Here is a 15,860-nt window from a genome sequence, read left to right as displayed (position 1 = left end):
CTGTGTATGATTAATTGTTATGTGTTTGTAATCGTTCAATTGAAAATAAGATTGCAGGCAGATAGTGCTAATTAAAAAAACAGTTAATTCTGGTTGCAATGGTGGGTTTGTTATTTGCACTTTATTTATTTACTGGGTCTGTAACAGATTGCACTTTAAAAGTCACTTCATGCACTTGAAGTAATTACAAAAATATAATTTAAAATGTATAAATATGCTTAAAAATCTGATAAAAATGTTAAGAGTAAATGTGTGATTTAAATCGCCTCTTTAAAATGCAGTTAAATTCGTGTGTGGTATAGGATTGGTTTGAAGATCGGTCATGACATGGTTTGTTGCTTCAGTTTTTTGATGTTGAGGTTGACAAACATAAATTGAGTGGAGTAGCATTTGCCAATGAGGTGAAACTTTTGCATAGGGAATGGTTGTTACTGTTTGCTGAGTTGCAGTGATGTGAACATTGTTCTGTTGTGTTTTGTTTGAAGGTTTTTCATCTTAATGTATCAACTTAACTCATCATGGCCTTGTGAAGTTGCCATCTGTGTATACCTGTTACCTGAAAAAAAGAAAGTAACTGTCTGATCAATGAGTGGAGTCCAGCTCAAACCCTGAGTAGATGAAACGTCCTTTTTCAAGTGAGGAAACTGCACATGAACGTTCAAAAATCATCAGTGATAATCACCAGTCATTGAAAGTGGGAGAACACTTGACAGTGTCAGAAAATGGAAAACAAAACTCACAAAATTAAAAACAAAACAACTTATTAACTCCTACCTGCTACATGCCATTACATCTCATATTTTACTCCTTTCTGTTTGTATCAAACCTCATCCTTTTGTGTCTCTTCATCAATCCCCAAATTACCTTTACCGTTCCACATTATCATATGTTTCAAGCAGTATTTTTTTTTTGTATATTTTCTACAACATCTACTCTTCATGATGACACAAGCAAATTAGTTTTTTATAACTGAAATTTCCTCCAAATTCATAGTTTGCAATGTGGCTTCTGAACTGTTGTCATACGTTATCAAGGAGTAACTTGTGGTTTGCTTTGAATGGTATTTACACAGTCCGGAAATTCACTAAACTTTCCTGACCTCTTTGCATTCAGTCTGTGGTTCTAAACTGTTTATATACAGTCTGGTTCTGACCTCTTTATATAAAGTCTGTGGTTCTGATCTGTTTAAAAACAGTCATGAGTGGTCAAAATTTTGGGATAGGCAACAGACAAGTCCTCACTTTATCACAACAATAAAACAGTTCTTATGTTAATATTCAACGACTACTCTTTCCTTTAGTGTGCGGTCATTTATTCCAACACAGCTGATAACACATTGGAATATTTTGTCACTAGAAGGTGTCTTGAACAGTGTTTTCTTTCCAAAAAGTGACATAACTGCAAGCTAAGAGAAAATTATTTACAGAAACTAGCTGAACATAGCTAGAGGATGTAGGATTTGAGCCTTCAATGCAAATATGAATAGGGCTGAACAAAATACAAAAACAAAAAAGAAAGTTTTGACAGATATAGCACTTGTGATATGAGTCACAATTTTAGGTAAAATGGTCATTTCTTTCCCACATGAAAAAAGAGATAAAAATGATTGTGTTTTTTGCTGAGGTCTGCATATCTTCAGAATATGATTTAAAGGTCGAACATCTCTGTAGCAGCACAATATTTCATTTATATTATCTTCTTACACACTTTATCAAAGATGCATTTCCTATAATTTGGATATTGCACTTGACCGTATTGTGCTTTTGATAAATTGTTCAGTCCTAAATTATACTACAGCAAACCGTTGTTTATCAAAATGTGTTATTTAACAAAATAATATTTCATTTCTGATTTATTAAAAGACATTCAAATTGTATCCATGACATGCTTTGGGCTTTTGGTTTGACAACATTTGAAAATGAATGGTACACCACTCCAAATCCCTGCTTTGTATAAAATGAGTTTTTGTCAAAGATCCAGCTGGAAGAAAACAGTGGACTGAAGTGTATTAATTTAAATTTCACAGAATGCTTATGTAATTCTCTGTGGGTGTCACTTCTACTGAATGTGCTTACTCTAAAGTGCATTTTTAATAGCTTGGAAAATCTAATATTTCAGTGCAATTTGTACAAAACAGAAACATCAGCGACAGTAAAGCTGGCATCAGGCATAAGTGCAATAGTTAATTTCCCTCTAAGTCCGTCCAGAGTTACAGTTTGCCTCAAATCTAACATCATTCAAACTCGGTCGACACTTTCAACAAAATGAACGTTATGTTACTGTGCAGGTGTTTTCTATAGGTTTTAGTGCCAGCTCTCATAAAGTGCTCTCAAGAGATCTCGTCTGCCTTTAGTCTGCATCCTAAATGAAGTGCACCATGCTATCCTCACATTCTTTAGGCACAGTGAGTGTGTAGTTTTGGCAAACTAACTTATAATTCTGTCCATCATTGTTGTCCCAGTATTCAGCCCCACAGACTCGGTATCGAATGGCGAACTCTAACAGTGCTCCTGGCTGCAGGAATGGAGGGACGGGCAGATGGAAATGAAATGTATCGCAACTAAACTGCCCGCCTCCACCTTCCCAGGCCTTGGTGATGGTGGACATCCAAGAGGCCTTAGTTTCTGTGCAGCTCTTCCACTCTGTGAACGAATACCGAGCTGTGACATCTTTCTCGAAGTCCAGGTTGACGACTTGGGTGATCCCGATGACGCCCAATTCAAAACAAGAGACTCTCTCCAGGCACACTTTCTGCTCATGGAGACGATACAAGAATCCCGGCTGGTCGCCAGGCTGTTGGGCAAAAACTGGCTTCATGTATGGCAAGGAGATCTCCAGATGCTTCCCATCTGCTATCTCGGAACCCATCAGCAGCCTGAAGGTAACATGATGTGGCACGAACGGATCGTCTCCAGATTTAAAAAGCCTAACATCTTCCAGATCCAGCCCCAAGGAATCAACAAACCGTACTCCAGCATTACTGCACTGCTTCCTCTTGGCTGTGGCAGAAGGTAGAGAGTGCGATCGCTGTCGGATGATGGGTTTGGGCGCTGGTTCGCAGGAGGGACTGCGGTGGAGTGTTTCCTCTTTTGGCTTGGAGACTCTGGGGCTTGGCGGGCGGATTGGAATAGGCTTCTTTTCCACATTGGGTTTGTCAGCTCGAAGCATTTTGGTTAAGTTTATAGTCATGCAAGGCCTCGAGGCAGTGCTGCTGGGCGTCTGCTGGTCAGATTTTGCAGGGGGAATCCTGTCATGTCCAATAAACCAACCTTTCTCCATTGTTAGTAAGAGGCAGTGTTGATCACCTGCAGAGAAAGTTGCAAAAATAATCTGTCATCTTCTAAATTCACCTGTAATCAAAAGCAAAATGACATTATGCATTACTAAAAATGCATGAGTTGTCTTGCAACTTTTCCAAAAACAATAATTTTGCTGTTATAAATTTGAAAACACAGATATAGTCACAACAAGAAAGAGTGGGCGTGTGCTGTGGGAGTACGTGCCTGAACGCAGTCTATTTCTGAACGGCTGTAGCGGCACTGAAAACGTCTTTTAATGTGGATCAGTTACAAAAACACACTTTGACATCCCCTCACCATATAAAGATGTGAAGCGTTCGTTACATTTAAACCTGCAGGATGTAGCTTAAGCTCGATCCTCCATGATTTAAAGTAGTGTTTACTGGAAGCTGCGCGTCTCCGTGCGTCACGAAGTCTCCGCGGTGGGTTCCTGTCGTGTAACCCGATGTGGAGCTAGTTTCCTCCTTCACAGCTGCTCCAACACACATACATGTCTGCGTCGTGAAGTCGGTGGAGATCAGCTAACATGCGCGCAGTTAACAGGAAACCACATACGGAGCAGAAACCACTGACAGCGCATGGGTGATGGAGTGATTTAAGATAGATTTTTATGCTTATTTACTTCCTTTTTTTGCTCCAGTCTCCGGGTGCATTGTTGGATGTTTTTCTACTTCTTTCCTGCGTCGATAATCAACACCAAGCGGGCGCTTTTTCTGCGTTTTGGGTAGTTTTAACGTGCCACTAGCGAGCATGTACTACAACTCCCATGATGCACCTCTGATTCCCACTCCGACACCAGCGGCGAGCCAGTCAGCAGCAGGTAAACAAACCTATCTGACTGGGACGGCGAGCCTAACAAAGCGTACAGGCTTGTTGTACCGTTGTGCATTAGTAATGGCGAGAAGGATAACAGTGGAAAAGGAGACGCGTCTGCAGTGATTAGCCGGTCCAGAAAATAATAAAACAATCAAGCGATTTGTTACCGAGCAGCAACGCTGGTCGACGACAAAAACAGACCGACGCGTTTAACCTGCAGTGGAGGGAGACTGGATCTGCGCATGATGCATTGCAGCACTTTGGAGAAAATGGGTGTTTTTAGCCTCATTCTCAGAATAGAGTATCTGATCCGGGATGTCGGCTGGGTTCTTTAGCTACTGCAGGATCTAATAACTGAGCTGGACTCCGAACAACATCCCCTCTGGTGCAACATGGGGCCCATCATGCAGGAACGCACCGCATCCACGACACTCAAACGCGTCGTTTCCAAAGAGAAGATTCGGGTAAAAAATACTGAAAACAGCGGACCAGTAACCAGGTAGGCCTCTTATTTATTTAGATTTTTTTTGCGGTTGACACCTTAAAGGAGAATTGAAGCTTCTCATGTTGTGCAGCAGGAATAGGTTAGACATGCCTCTATAATGTTTCCACAGTTCAAAGAAAGGCAACAAGACGAAGAAAGCAGTGGGCCAAATGAAAAATGGCCTCCCAGGACCAGGTCAGGATAAGGACACAATGACAGCAGTGTACAGGGTACGTGGATGACCTCCTGTTGAATTGAAGAGGTCATTTTTTTCAGCATTGATTTCGCACTGGATCAAAGATAGTGTTGCTGCATGTGTTGTTGACCTGAGTAACCAAACTAACACCACAGTGATTGTTTTCCAGGGTGCACAATCCAAAGGGGTCAGGGTCAAGTCTGGAGCTGCACGGAACACAAGCAAAGCCTCCAGGTAGGAGCAGAGAGGGAGGGGGTTTGCATTCTCTCTGAATGCTTTGCTTCAGGTACAGTAAATCCCTAAATCCCCCAACAGCCTTTCCTTAAACTCATCTTGTCTTTTTATAGCCCTGAAGACGAGGAGGGAGATTTGAGACCTCAACTCCGCAAACACTCCTCTGCTCACAGGAAGGAGGAGAAACGAGAAAATCTCCGAGTGCCACAGTGCAGCGGCGAACTCCACCAAAGCCGCGGGGGGATGGGGAAGAATCGGCGAGCCCTGTCCCTGCCTCTCTCCCCCATATCAGGGCTGCGACACATGCCGGCTCACCCCCTCACACACTCCCCGGCCCTCACTCCAGATATGCTGCAGCAGCACCACAACCACAAGGAGGAAGACACTGACAGTGCCAGCGATCTGTCCGACTCCGAGAGGCTGCCTGTGCTGCCCTCCCCCTGCACCCCCTGCACCCCCTGCACCCCTCCACACCTCAACCTCCGGGCCGAGGTCATCAACACTCTTGACTTCCCCCCGGACATCCCAGGACCCCACGGGGTGATGGGAAATGAGGACGAGAGTGAAAAACCAAGCTACAGTTATCCCGATTTCCTGCCTCCTCCCTTCAACAGCTGGAGCCTGAGGCAGCTGGCGGTGTTTCTTCACACAGAGGGTCGTGGTGCCCCCCGACCCAAACCTGTCGGGCCGCTAGAGAAGTACCTGGAGAGGCTGCTGCAGCTGGAGTGGCTCCAGATCCAAACTGTGCAAGCAGAGAGCAGCCGTCCGCCTGGGAGCCGCCTGAGGCCACAGGGCTTCCCCTCTGCCACAGCTGCCCACCCGCCCAGGCCTCACACAGCTCCATCATCGCGACTCAACTCCCCTAAAGGCCTGCGACACAGCCAGCGAGCCTTCCCGTTCGCACCCGTCAACAACCCCCCATCTCCCGCCTCGGCCCAGCACCAGATGTCCCGCTACCCGGTCTGTCCTCACTGTCACATTCGCTACCCTTTGTGCAATGGAAGCTGCTCTGCTTATGCCTACCAGCGCCACTCCCGCCTCAGCCCGCTGCTGGAGCGCAGAGCCCGACCCGGGGCGCCAGCGAAGAGGAGCAGCAGCGAGACCCGAGCAACCTCCACGGAGGGCAGGAGCCCAGGGGCACAGGGCGGAAGTGGAGGAGGAGCCCAGACCCCAGTTAGCCCCTCAGCTGGAAGGAGTCATCTCAGGCACATGCAGGCCGCAGGCAACGCCCGTAAGCAAACCCAGGAGTCTGGCACAAATCCAAACAGCAAAGGTCCGGTGAGGAAAAGCCGTGTCAGAGCCAACTCTGAGACAGATGTTAAGAAGGAGCCCAGTGGCACCAAAGCAACCAGTGCAGAGAAGCGTGTCTTTGTTGCAAGCAAGAGGGACATCATCACCTCGAAGAGAGAGGAGAAGGACTGGCAGAGGACGGAGGCAGCAGGTCAGGCCTCGAAAACTGCCATGAAGAGAGCTGCTAAAGACCCGTCGTCTCTCTCCAAAGCCCCGCTTAGCAGTAAGCAGAACGGCAAAACAAAAAATGTGCACTTTGTTGCAAAGTAACTATATAAACCCTGCAATATAGTGCTTTACTTAGTGGCTATCTGGTACAGGAGCTTGAACCTATGCTTGCTTTCTGTGTTATCTGTGTAATACTAACATGTCCTAACTGTTGTACAGCAGTCTAAATCAGTCAGTGGTGTGCAGCCTTCAAAAGGTCAACTAGGAGCGATTGAGCAGCTAGAATACAGATGAAGAATAATGTTACCCTCCATAGAACAGAATCTGCTTTTCATTCCAAATGTACAGTTGTAGTCATAATGCTGGACTGTGTTCTGACAGAAACTACATCATAACCCTGTGCCCTGCTACGACTCTAAACTCTATTGCACTCTGCAGTCATCTCTCAGTATCCTACTAATGGTAAAATAGGAATAAAATAAGCATCTACTCTGCCGCTGCACAGTTTTCAGAATAAATAATCCATAGTGAAGTTTAACACCAGTCATTCCATTTTAGTCTTGAAATACAACCATAGCTGATAATTGTGCAATTTTTGATGTTGGAATGTATTTGTTTGATTTACTTGATGTTGCTTTTTATTTTTTCTTTGGTGCCTCATGTTTTCAACCATATGTTAAGTTAAAGGATCTTTAGCAGAGACGAAGGAGGCACAGTAACAGGTTCCAGGTATATTTGTGCTTTGGTTTCACATTTTTGGTTACAAGGGCTTTTCATGTTTGAACAGCTTGAATTGTAGTCTATGATAATATACTGTATTTTGCATAGAGCTGAGCTCTTCCTATCATTGAAGACGGTGTAATGTTTGCTACGAATGTAAATGCATATTTTTCCAAATTTTATATACCATAGTTATATTTATGAGAAGTGTTGTGGTTGACTTGTATTCATCATTGTCATTGTTCTGTTTACATTGTCACGCACAAAAAGAAAAATCTGTAGAGCTGATTGTAATTATGTCTGCTGTGCTGTCATTCCCAGGGTTCGATGGGGTTTCAACACATCATAGCTGTTAGGCTGTAACATGGTAATGTTAGACATATCACCTCTTTATTCCACTGCATACTTGACGTTTTTAGAACACTGTGTTTACATTAGAGTGTTTTCTCTGTTTCTCGTGGTCTCCCATGTGCGTCTGATTCATGGGAACACTGCATCAATGTAAATGTGATAAGTATTCTGATTGCACCTCTTCACTTAATATCCATGGAAAGTATCGGAAGCCATAGATAAGGGGCCAGGAGTGGCAATGTTACTATATGTGTGTACATTACATTGACATGCACGCAGAAAGATTGTGATATGTATTTTCTCAATGTTGAATGCAAGTATTTGCAAGGCATAGAAATAAATGTTTTGCACACAAGGAACACTGGTCTTTTAGTCATTCTTTGGAGCAGCTGATGAAAATTACATGCTTATTACAGCACTCATAGAGAGTACATGTGATTCGTATATTCAGATTTTTACCAAGGTTGGATTATGATCAGATCATTACAGAGAACTAATTTTATGTTTGTTTTTTTCCCAGGTGTTTGAATTAACTGGAGCCAGTCTACTTCCAGAGAGTCACCTGGATGCCACCATGACACAGTCTTGCAGACCATGATACTATGGAAACACAACAGAAATTCTGCATGAGATTACATCTTCTTCTGGTATGGAAACGGTTTCAGAAGCTGGCGAAGCTGCTTCTCTCTGTCATTCACACACCCTGCAACACAGAACACGTTATCAGACATTAAAACTGTATTTTCAGGTATATTTTTGCACCATTATCAGATTTTTTTCAGCCCAAAAATGGGAGCTGCTGTTGCCCCAAGACGTTTGCATAAACGGCACAGTTAGGTTACCTAAGTGTGTGTTGGCAGTGAAACATGAACTGCCAGATGTTTGTAGGTTTACATCCTCTCTATAGACAGGTCCATCGTTCCACATGAGATCATAGCCCCCAACCCTTTTCTCTTTGCCAGTCAGCCTAATGAGAAAAGCAGTCTATTAGAATGCAGCACCAGGATGGAAGAAACAGATGACAGAAACTCATCATCTATGGTGCAGGATTCTTCTTGTGATCTGATGGTTGTTAATTCTTGCAATGACACAGTTTGTTCTAAAAGGCAATTCTTTACACACGTTCTTAATTTTTAAATATGTCATAATCCATCCTCAAAACATACTGCTTGCAAATTTTAATACCTGTAATGAACTGAGAGACAGTAAGCCCTCATGCCTTGATTCCTTGTGACAAAAGGGCAAGCACATGATGAGAACTGGACCTTTACCTTCCCTCCATATCTACAACATTCAGAGTGTCTTCCAACAGTCTGCACTTCATCTCATAATCCTCCTGGCTGCTGGGTGTGTGTGATGGGGAGGCATTCACCTCAATTAGCCACCTGCAAGGAGATGGAGGGTGACGACATTCAGCAAACATAGGATTCGTCTTTTGAGCCAGCGTTAGTCCCATCCAAGAGAAGCAGCAAACAGCTCAATGAGGACAGCTAGTATTTGGACTGAATGGAGACACTGTCATCACTTTGTGTGTGATTATTTACAGCAAAATTATTGCATACCTGTCAGTTTGTTACATCATATTCCGTGCAGATTTACGAGGTTATTCGTACGCGCTTACTTCTGGAAACTAACAAGCAGATTTACTGCTTGGTACCTAGAACAGGTGTCAGAGTGGTATGTTTGCTTGTCTGTGCATGTGCTATATGTGAGCACACAGCCCTTATTAGAGCATATTTGCAAGTGAATATGTGTATGTGATGATGCACTGTGTGTGTGTATGCAAGCACTTACGGTTTGAGGTTCTGATCCAGTAGTATGTCATACCCATAGAGCTCAAAGCAGTGTTTGTCATTTATTATGACGTTCTGCACACTCAGTAGACTGCGGACAAAGATGTTATCCATCTCTTTAAACAGGGTTTCCACCATCTCTCTGCCATGTTTTGCTGTCAAGTATCTTCGGAGCTGTTGCATCTGCCACTTACAACCCTGTTTAGAGATAGACGGAAGAATGCAAGAGTAATGAGTTGATAAAGTTGCTTAAATTGGAGACATTTCAGATAATCAACATAAATACAGAGTGTCCTAAAACATTTGACATCATTTCATCGTCTAATAATTTGTTTAAAATTTGTTTGCTCTTTTTGCTCAAAAAGTGTAATCATTTACATGCTACTGAAATGGCCCCCACGCTCATCTGACCGAACACCGTGCGATTTCTTTCTGTGGGATTACGTGACTGGTCTATATCCCACCACTTCCCATATGTGCAGAGGAACTCAAGAACAGACTCACTGAGGCTCTGGAGTATGTTGCATGCCACATGCTGCAGCGAGTGTGGCAGGAACTCCACTACCGATTTGATGTGTGCCGCATCACAAGCGGCACACACGTTGAACATTTGTAATAACTTTGGAACATTATAAAATTACCGTCCTCCAGAATTTTCCATTTGAAATTTGTAGAATAAAACATTTTATGTCCAAAATATATCCTATTAAGTATCATTTCTCCTGACCATGCAGTCACTCTGACATGGACATCTCAAATGATGTCAATTTTTTTGGGACACCCTGTATTTGATTTTCATCAATTTTTTGGAGGTTTTCAATTACGCACCTTTTCGGGATCATAGTCAGGTGCTGTTTTTTGAACAGACACGTTGGTGAGGTGCATATCTGAGAAGAAGCTCTAAGTAGAATTTCGAAACTCCAATGACACACTCACCCCTTGCAGGGGAATGTGGATGGAAGCAACAAAATTAGGAACAACAGCCTCAAAAACTGGGTCATACTGAGCTACTTAAAACGGACTTTACTTAAATATTTCATTCAACAAAAGGCTAAACTTGTTAGGGGAATTACTTGTGCTAAAAACTCAAAAACAGACACTTACCTACATGTATCAACATCACAATGAATGGTGAAAAACATTTCATATCACCAAAGAAAAGGATACACTTGTCATCAATACTGCTGAGGGAAAAGCGAGTGCCTGAGAAGCGGGCGAAGCCATCTCGATACAGCCAGGCCTTCAAGGGAACATACTGAAACACACGTACAAATACACTGATTTTTGCTTGCAGGAAAATTCACATTTTGGATAAAACAATGCAATTTATGAGGCTCGATACATACTGATGATACCAGCACATACACTCTCAGATCAAACTTCCTGCCTGTGCGGACAAAAAGCCAGAATATAAAGCCTCTATTTGCTCTGATCCTCCAGTTCACAATTTGTCAGTTCTTAATTTTTGTTAAATTAAAGCATTTAACCCTCCTGCTGCCTTCATTTACAGGCACCAAAAATATTGTTTCCTTTTCGGAAAAAAATCCAAAAATTCAGCAAAAAAATTCCCCAAATTTCTGAAAATTTGCAAAACCTTCAGGGAGAAAATTCCAATAATTCCGTAAAAGTTTCCCTTAAAGGTTTTATTTTAAAAAAAAAAAATCCACCAAATTTGGCAAGAAAATTCTTGTAAATATTTTCAAAACATGAGTAAAAATCTTCCAAAAAATCCTAAAAATATCTAAAGTGATTACATATATATCAGAAAATTTTTTAATATTTTCTTTAAGAACATTCACATAAAAATCAACCAAAATCCAGCGAATTTCACAGGATTTTGGTTGATTTTTTGTGAATGTTCTTAAGAAACATTTTTAACATTTCTTTTTTTCCACCAAAAATGTTCAAAGATTTCCCAAAAATGTTGAAAATGTGGACATCAGAAGTTTCACTGTGAATTTTTTTTTCTCCACATTTTCAAACTTTAATATGGGTCAATTTTGACCCGCAGGACAACACGAGGGTTAATGACTTTTTCAGATTGAGATTTACAATCAAAATGTATTTTTTCACTCAGGTTATTACCGTTTATTAGGTAGGGGTTTTCTATATAGCGTTGTGCCACATAGTTTTCCACTTGGGCAACATCCTTCTGTTCCTCTGAGCGTGTGCCATCCTATGTAAGTAAAATATTAGCATCTATGTGATGTGCAGAAGGTTTATTTTTAGCAGTGTGATTTACAAGCAATTCCTTATTAAAATAAATGTATGTTACCTTCTTCCAATCCATAATGTCTTTCAGTTTCCTGAACAGGAAAATCCCTTTGCCTTGAGATTTTGCCACCTAAATAACCAAACCAGTTACTCTTCATGACTTCAGAGCAATATAATTTTTACTTTCTGAGGTATTCTAAATACTGAGTTAAAGACCATTTTTATTGCTCTGTTACATCTGTGGCCTGCTTTAGTTTACCGGCTTCATGATCCAGGTGCTTCCAGGACTTCTATTGAACTCCTCTACAAACAGATGATATTCGCTGGGTAGCGCGAAGGTGCAGGGGAAAAAATCACATCTGGATGCCTCTATGCGGCCTATATCCCTTTCAAGGTTTTTCTGGTATCTTTTCAGATTTTTTACCATGAGATTTTTGCGAGTCAGCTGTTGCATAAAACAGAAACACAGAAAATATATGGATTACCACTGAAATCTCCAGTTTATAGTCTTGTCATGAGCTAGAATGATGCAACTTTACCTCATAATGATTGCGAAAGTGGTTTATTCGTACATGTTCCTCCATGTATGTGTGACCAAAGTTCTCCCTGAGCCAACCCACATCACACCAGTTGAAGTCCCACTCTCCATCACTGTAAGAATTAGAAAAGATGCCATTCACAAGCCAAAAATTTAAAAAATGAAGCTTATATAATGATAAACACACACCTATCCATCCACAGTGCATGTTTGTTCATGAATGATTCTGTCTGACATCTACGGGAAATTCTACACTGCACCGCACAGCTTTGTCTAGCATCTCTACTCACTCTTTGACCTCGACCCAGTTCGATCTTTGGCGTAGAACATCTTGTATGGTGTTGAGGAGGCCACACTTGTAACGCACACAACTTCTCCCCTCCCTGAGGAGATATTGCAACACAGTCAGCATTATCAGAACTTGTGAGTAACTTAGAATTCAGAGCCAACTCGAGAGCAACACCCACCGCTCATCACTTTTGCCATAGTCGCATGAACCTTTGTATCCGGATGTCTGTAAAGGCGAAGAAAGCAATTCCAGACTTAATCTCAATGATGAACTTCTAATTTCTAAACACCTTACAGCTGCAAACTCCTCTGGTTTCTTTATCAGCTAAGGTTACTTCAGGAAACTTAACTCTAATGGAATGCAATGCAATACAAAAACTTTATTTGTCCCCTGGGGGTAATTTAAGTTTTAAATTAACTTTATTTTCAAATAAGTTAATATATGAGGTGCAAACTGGGATTAAAGTACAGTTAACCTAATAATCTGATTAATTATTTAAGTTTATACAACCACATACAATATTCAGAAAGCAGAATTTTGCTAATTTTGCGAACAAAGCTTTGCTAGCTTCACATCAGGTCTCATTTTGTTAAAATAAAACCTACAAGACACCCAGATGTACTTTCTGTTTACCTTGTACTTGGACATGGAGGCCGACACCATGAAATAGTCGCAGTTTATGATAGTTACCGTTAAATTCAATTCAATTCAAAGCCACGTTTAGGTAGCTTCCGAGATTAGCCAACAGTCTTCACTATTCCGTGTTTGGCAACAGCCGTTGTCATGGTAACCACCCCACCGACTGAGGGAAGATTGCCCCAGTGCGCTTTCCGTAGCATTTAAAATATTGTCAAATTAAAGTAATACCGTGTAAATTAACAGAAGTTCAATTTAATATATTTATTGTTTGGAAGCGCCTATTAAGATGTAAGATATCAGATATCGGCGGTGTTGAAGTACATTAAATGAACTGTTATTTTTAAGTACACGTCCACTGACTTGAATAAGCGCACAGATAGCAATAAACCAGAAAGCTACAAAGGACGATTTCCAAACCTCGAAAGCCTTAAAGTCATTTTAGACACTTTGTAAATTAATTTTTTAAAAAATTCTTTCTTTTCCTTCGCTGGTTTTCTCCTTACATTTATGAACGTTAAACTGCACTGCGAAATCACCACTTGGTGGCGCCAAAATCTCAAGTAAGTAGAACAGCGGGCAAATCAACCAGTATATGGTGAGTTCCCCCCCCAAAAAATGAACAAAAAAGAAAAGAAAAGCCATTAAAGAATGCTATTGTTTATTATTATTATTATCATTCTTATTATTGAATGAATTATTTCCTGCTCAATCAAATCATTTGGCATGTAAAACTATTTACCTGTCTGTTTAAATCCACCTCACAGGAGAGATGTAAATAAGGTAAAGAGAGGAGAATTGCCACTGGTCAAACTTTTACAGATAAATAGTTACATACATGCTTGGATATTTTCTTACTGCATTTCCTTAATGTTTGCACAATCTTTGCTGCTGTAACACTGTAAATTTTCCTACTGTGGGATTAATAGAGGCATATCTTATCTTATCGTATCGTATCTTATCTTATCTTATCATAGATACCTAGATAAATTACCAGTATGCTTCTTAAAACATCCCCAGTGGTTATACTATCACTGCTGACAAACTATGCCCGAGGGATTGACAAAGGATCTGTTGAGTGGACTTGTTGACAGGAAGATTATCAAAGCAAACTGTCTGGAGTGGAGAGACACAATGGCTGGTACTTGATCTTCGGTCCTCTGCCACTAAGATGAAACCCCATGATGGCCTGGTTCATAAAAACATTTGCATTTTTGCTTTTAACACCTCGTCATCAATAATGTAAGAGGGGCTTAAATCCGATGCAGATTCCTGAGTCAAAAGGTAAATAAATGGGTAAATCCCTGTTTTTATACAGACTGCTGGGCCTTTTTCTTTCCCTGCCACCCACCTTTAATCAAACAATCAGCCATACTTTGGACGCTCACTTAAATAATCATGGCAAGAATTAAGAGGGCTATACGTTGTGTTTTGACGTATGCATGGCAGCTACAACAGTGTCCACAGCAGTACAGAACATGGTCAAAGCATCTCACAAATGTGTAAAAGACTGCTCTACCCACTGAACCAAAAGCTGTCTCAAAACTTTCCTTTCGTGCAGATAAGGAATAGAATCAAGTGCTTTATTTGTACGCAATTTCATGAAAATTACAGCTATTACAAAACATAATCTATGACATGAAGATTTTTTCTCTCCTGTGAGTTGTAATACATGGATTTTCTACAATATTTTTACAGCAAAGATAAAGGTTAAACAAAAAAATGGTGTAAAATGGAGATGTCTGTTTTCTATTCCAAACCCAAAACAGACGATAGCATCAGTTTTAAGCTTTAAGACTTACATCAGTTGTAAGATAGCATCAGTTTTCTTTTATACTTCATCTACCTGGGCAAGCCTCAGACAAGAAAACATGTATATACAAGTGTTAATTTAGTTTCCAAATACCTATAAACATTGCCTTCTCTTGAGCATTTCTCCATGTCATACCTGATGATAAGTAGTTGGAATAAGAAGGAATGTGACTGTAGCACAATGGCATGGAGAGGGATTTTGCAACTGACAATTCATTCAAAGTGATTTGTTTTATGGAAGACAAGCAAAAAACAAAGAAAAAAGTTCTTATTTAATCCACGAAAATCTGTTACACCATAGAAGCCAGTCAGAGGTCAACCTCTTTGGAAGTTTTTATTCTGAGACAGATGTCCTGCATTTGTGTCTGCAGTAATTTTGGTCTGGCAAGGCCTTCCTCCAGAGAATTATCTTTCAGTCTCTAGTAGTCTGTATGTATTATGATTACAATTTTTGCTAACCACATATATTTTTATCCTTATGCAACTTAAAAAAAAAAAAAAAAACAGCTCCGTGATCACGAGTATCTTGGAATGAAAATAGTTTCTTAGTTTCTGACGATCAACCCAAGATGTGTTTGCCTCTTTCAAACATGTAGTCCATGTTTGTATATAAGTTACTTTATTTTACATTTAGACCAGGGGTGTCAAACATTACATTACAAAAATCACACAGAAGACATTAACTGCAGATTGGAAATTTGTAAAACTGTGAATTTAAAATAATTTCTAGACCATGACAAGTTGTTGATCATAAAGTAAAATACTGGATTGTTCATTGTTCTTTTGTAATTGTTTGTCTTGTTTATGTCTGACTTTTGTCGTTTTTCTCATGTTTTTGTCGTTTTGTGTTTCCTTTTTGTCTCGCTTGCGTTTTTTTGTCTTATTTTTGACATATTTTGTTTTGCTTTATTTGTTGTTTTGCGTCTCGTTTTTGTCGTTTTGTGTTTTTTTGTCATTTTTTTGTCTTGTTTGTGTCATTGATGTAATTTTTGTCTTGTTTTTGTGTTATTTTGTTGTTTT

General features: G+C 40.6%; 3 protein-coding genes across 5 annotated transcripts; 1 reads left to right on the top strand and 2 right to left on the bottom strand.

Moving 5' to 3' along the window:
* Window positions 1-101: 101 nt before the first annotated feature.
* ppp1r3da (protein phosphatase 1, regulatory subunit 3Da) lies at window positions 102-3,812 on the bottom strand. 2 transcript variants are annotated; one of them, XM_035946681.2, is made up of 2 exons: window positions 3,597-3,812; window positions 102-3,350 (listed from the first exon to the last, which is right to left on the bottom strand). In XM_035946681.2, exon 2 carries the CDS (start codon window positions 3,277-3,279, stop codon window positions 2,362-2,364), a length of 918 nt encoding a protein of 305 aa, XP_035802574.1. In that variant the 5' UTR covers window positions 3,280-3,350; window positions 3,597-3,812; the 3' UTR covers window positions 102-2,361. The 2 variants fall into 2 exon arrangements, with proteins under 2 accessions (XP_035802574.1, XP_023122757.1); XM_023266989.3 differs by having other exon boundaries at window positions 102-3,305; window positions 3,597-3,810.
* Window positions 3,813-4,111: 299 nt separating this feature from the next.
* Window positions 4,112-7,917, top strand: fam217ba (family with sequence similarity 217 member Ba). The gene is made up of 4 exons (XM_023266964.3): window positions 4,112-4,614; window positions 4,730-4,829; window positions 4,965-5,029; window positions 5,143-7,917. The coding sequence occupies exons 1-4, from the start codon at window positions 4,508-4,510 to the stop codon at window positions 6,587-6,589; spliced, it is 1,719 nt and encodes a 572-aa protein (XP_023122732.2). The 5' UTR covers window positions 4,112-4,507; the 3' UTR covers window positions 6,590-7,917.
* On the bottom strand, window positions 7,206-13,167 carry ttll9 (tubulin tyrosine ligase-like family, member 9). Of its 2 annotated transcripts, XM_023266966.3 has the most exons (14): window positions 13,026-13,167; window positions 12,571-12,617; window positions 12,394-12,486; window positions 12,105-12,216; window positions 11,825-12,010; window positions 11,627-11,695; window positions 11,437-11,527; window positions 10,698-10,738; window positions 10,519-10,606; window positions 10,180-10,238; window positions 9,353-9,549; window positions 8,830-8,943; window positions 8,401-8,525; window positions 7,206-8,261 (listed from the first exon to the last, which is right to left on the bottom strand). In XM_023266966.3, exons 1-14 carry the CDS (start codon window positions 13,053-13,055, stop codon window positions 8,191-8,193), a joined length of 1,323 nt encoding a protein of 440 aa, XP_023122734.1. In that variant the 5' UTR covers window positions 13,056-13,167; the 3' UTR covers window positions 7,206-8,190. The 2 variants fall into 2 exon arrangements, with proteins under 2 accessions (XP_023122734.1, XP_023122735.1); XM_023266967.3 differs by lacking the exons at window positions 10,698-10,738; window positions 11,437-11,527; window positions 11,627-11,695.
* Between the last annotated feature and the right edge of the window lie 2,693 nt (window positions 13,168-15,860).

The sequence above is a fragment of the Amphiprion ocellaris genome, chromosome 8 (assembly GCF_022539595.1).
Source record: "Amphiprion ocellaris isolate individual 3 ecotype Okinawa chromosome 8, ASM2253959v1, whole genome shotgun sequence".
NCBI lineage: Eukaryota > Metazoa > Chordata > Actinopteri > Pomacentridae > Amphiprion > Amphiprion ocellaris.
This window is presented reverse-complemented; position numbering and strand designations above follow the sequence as displayed.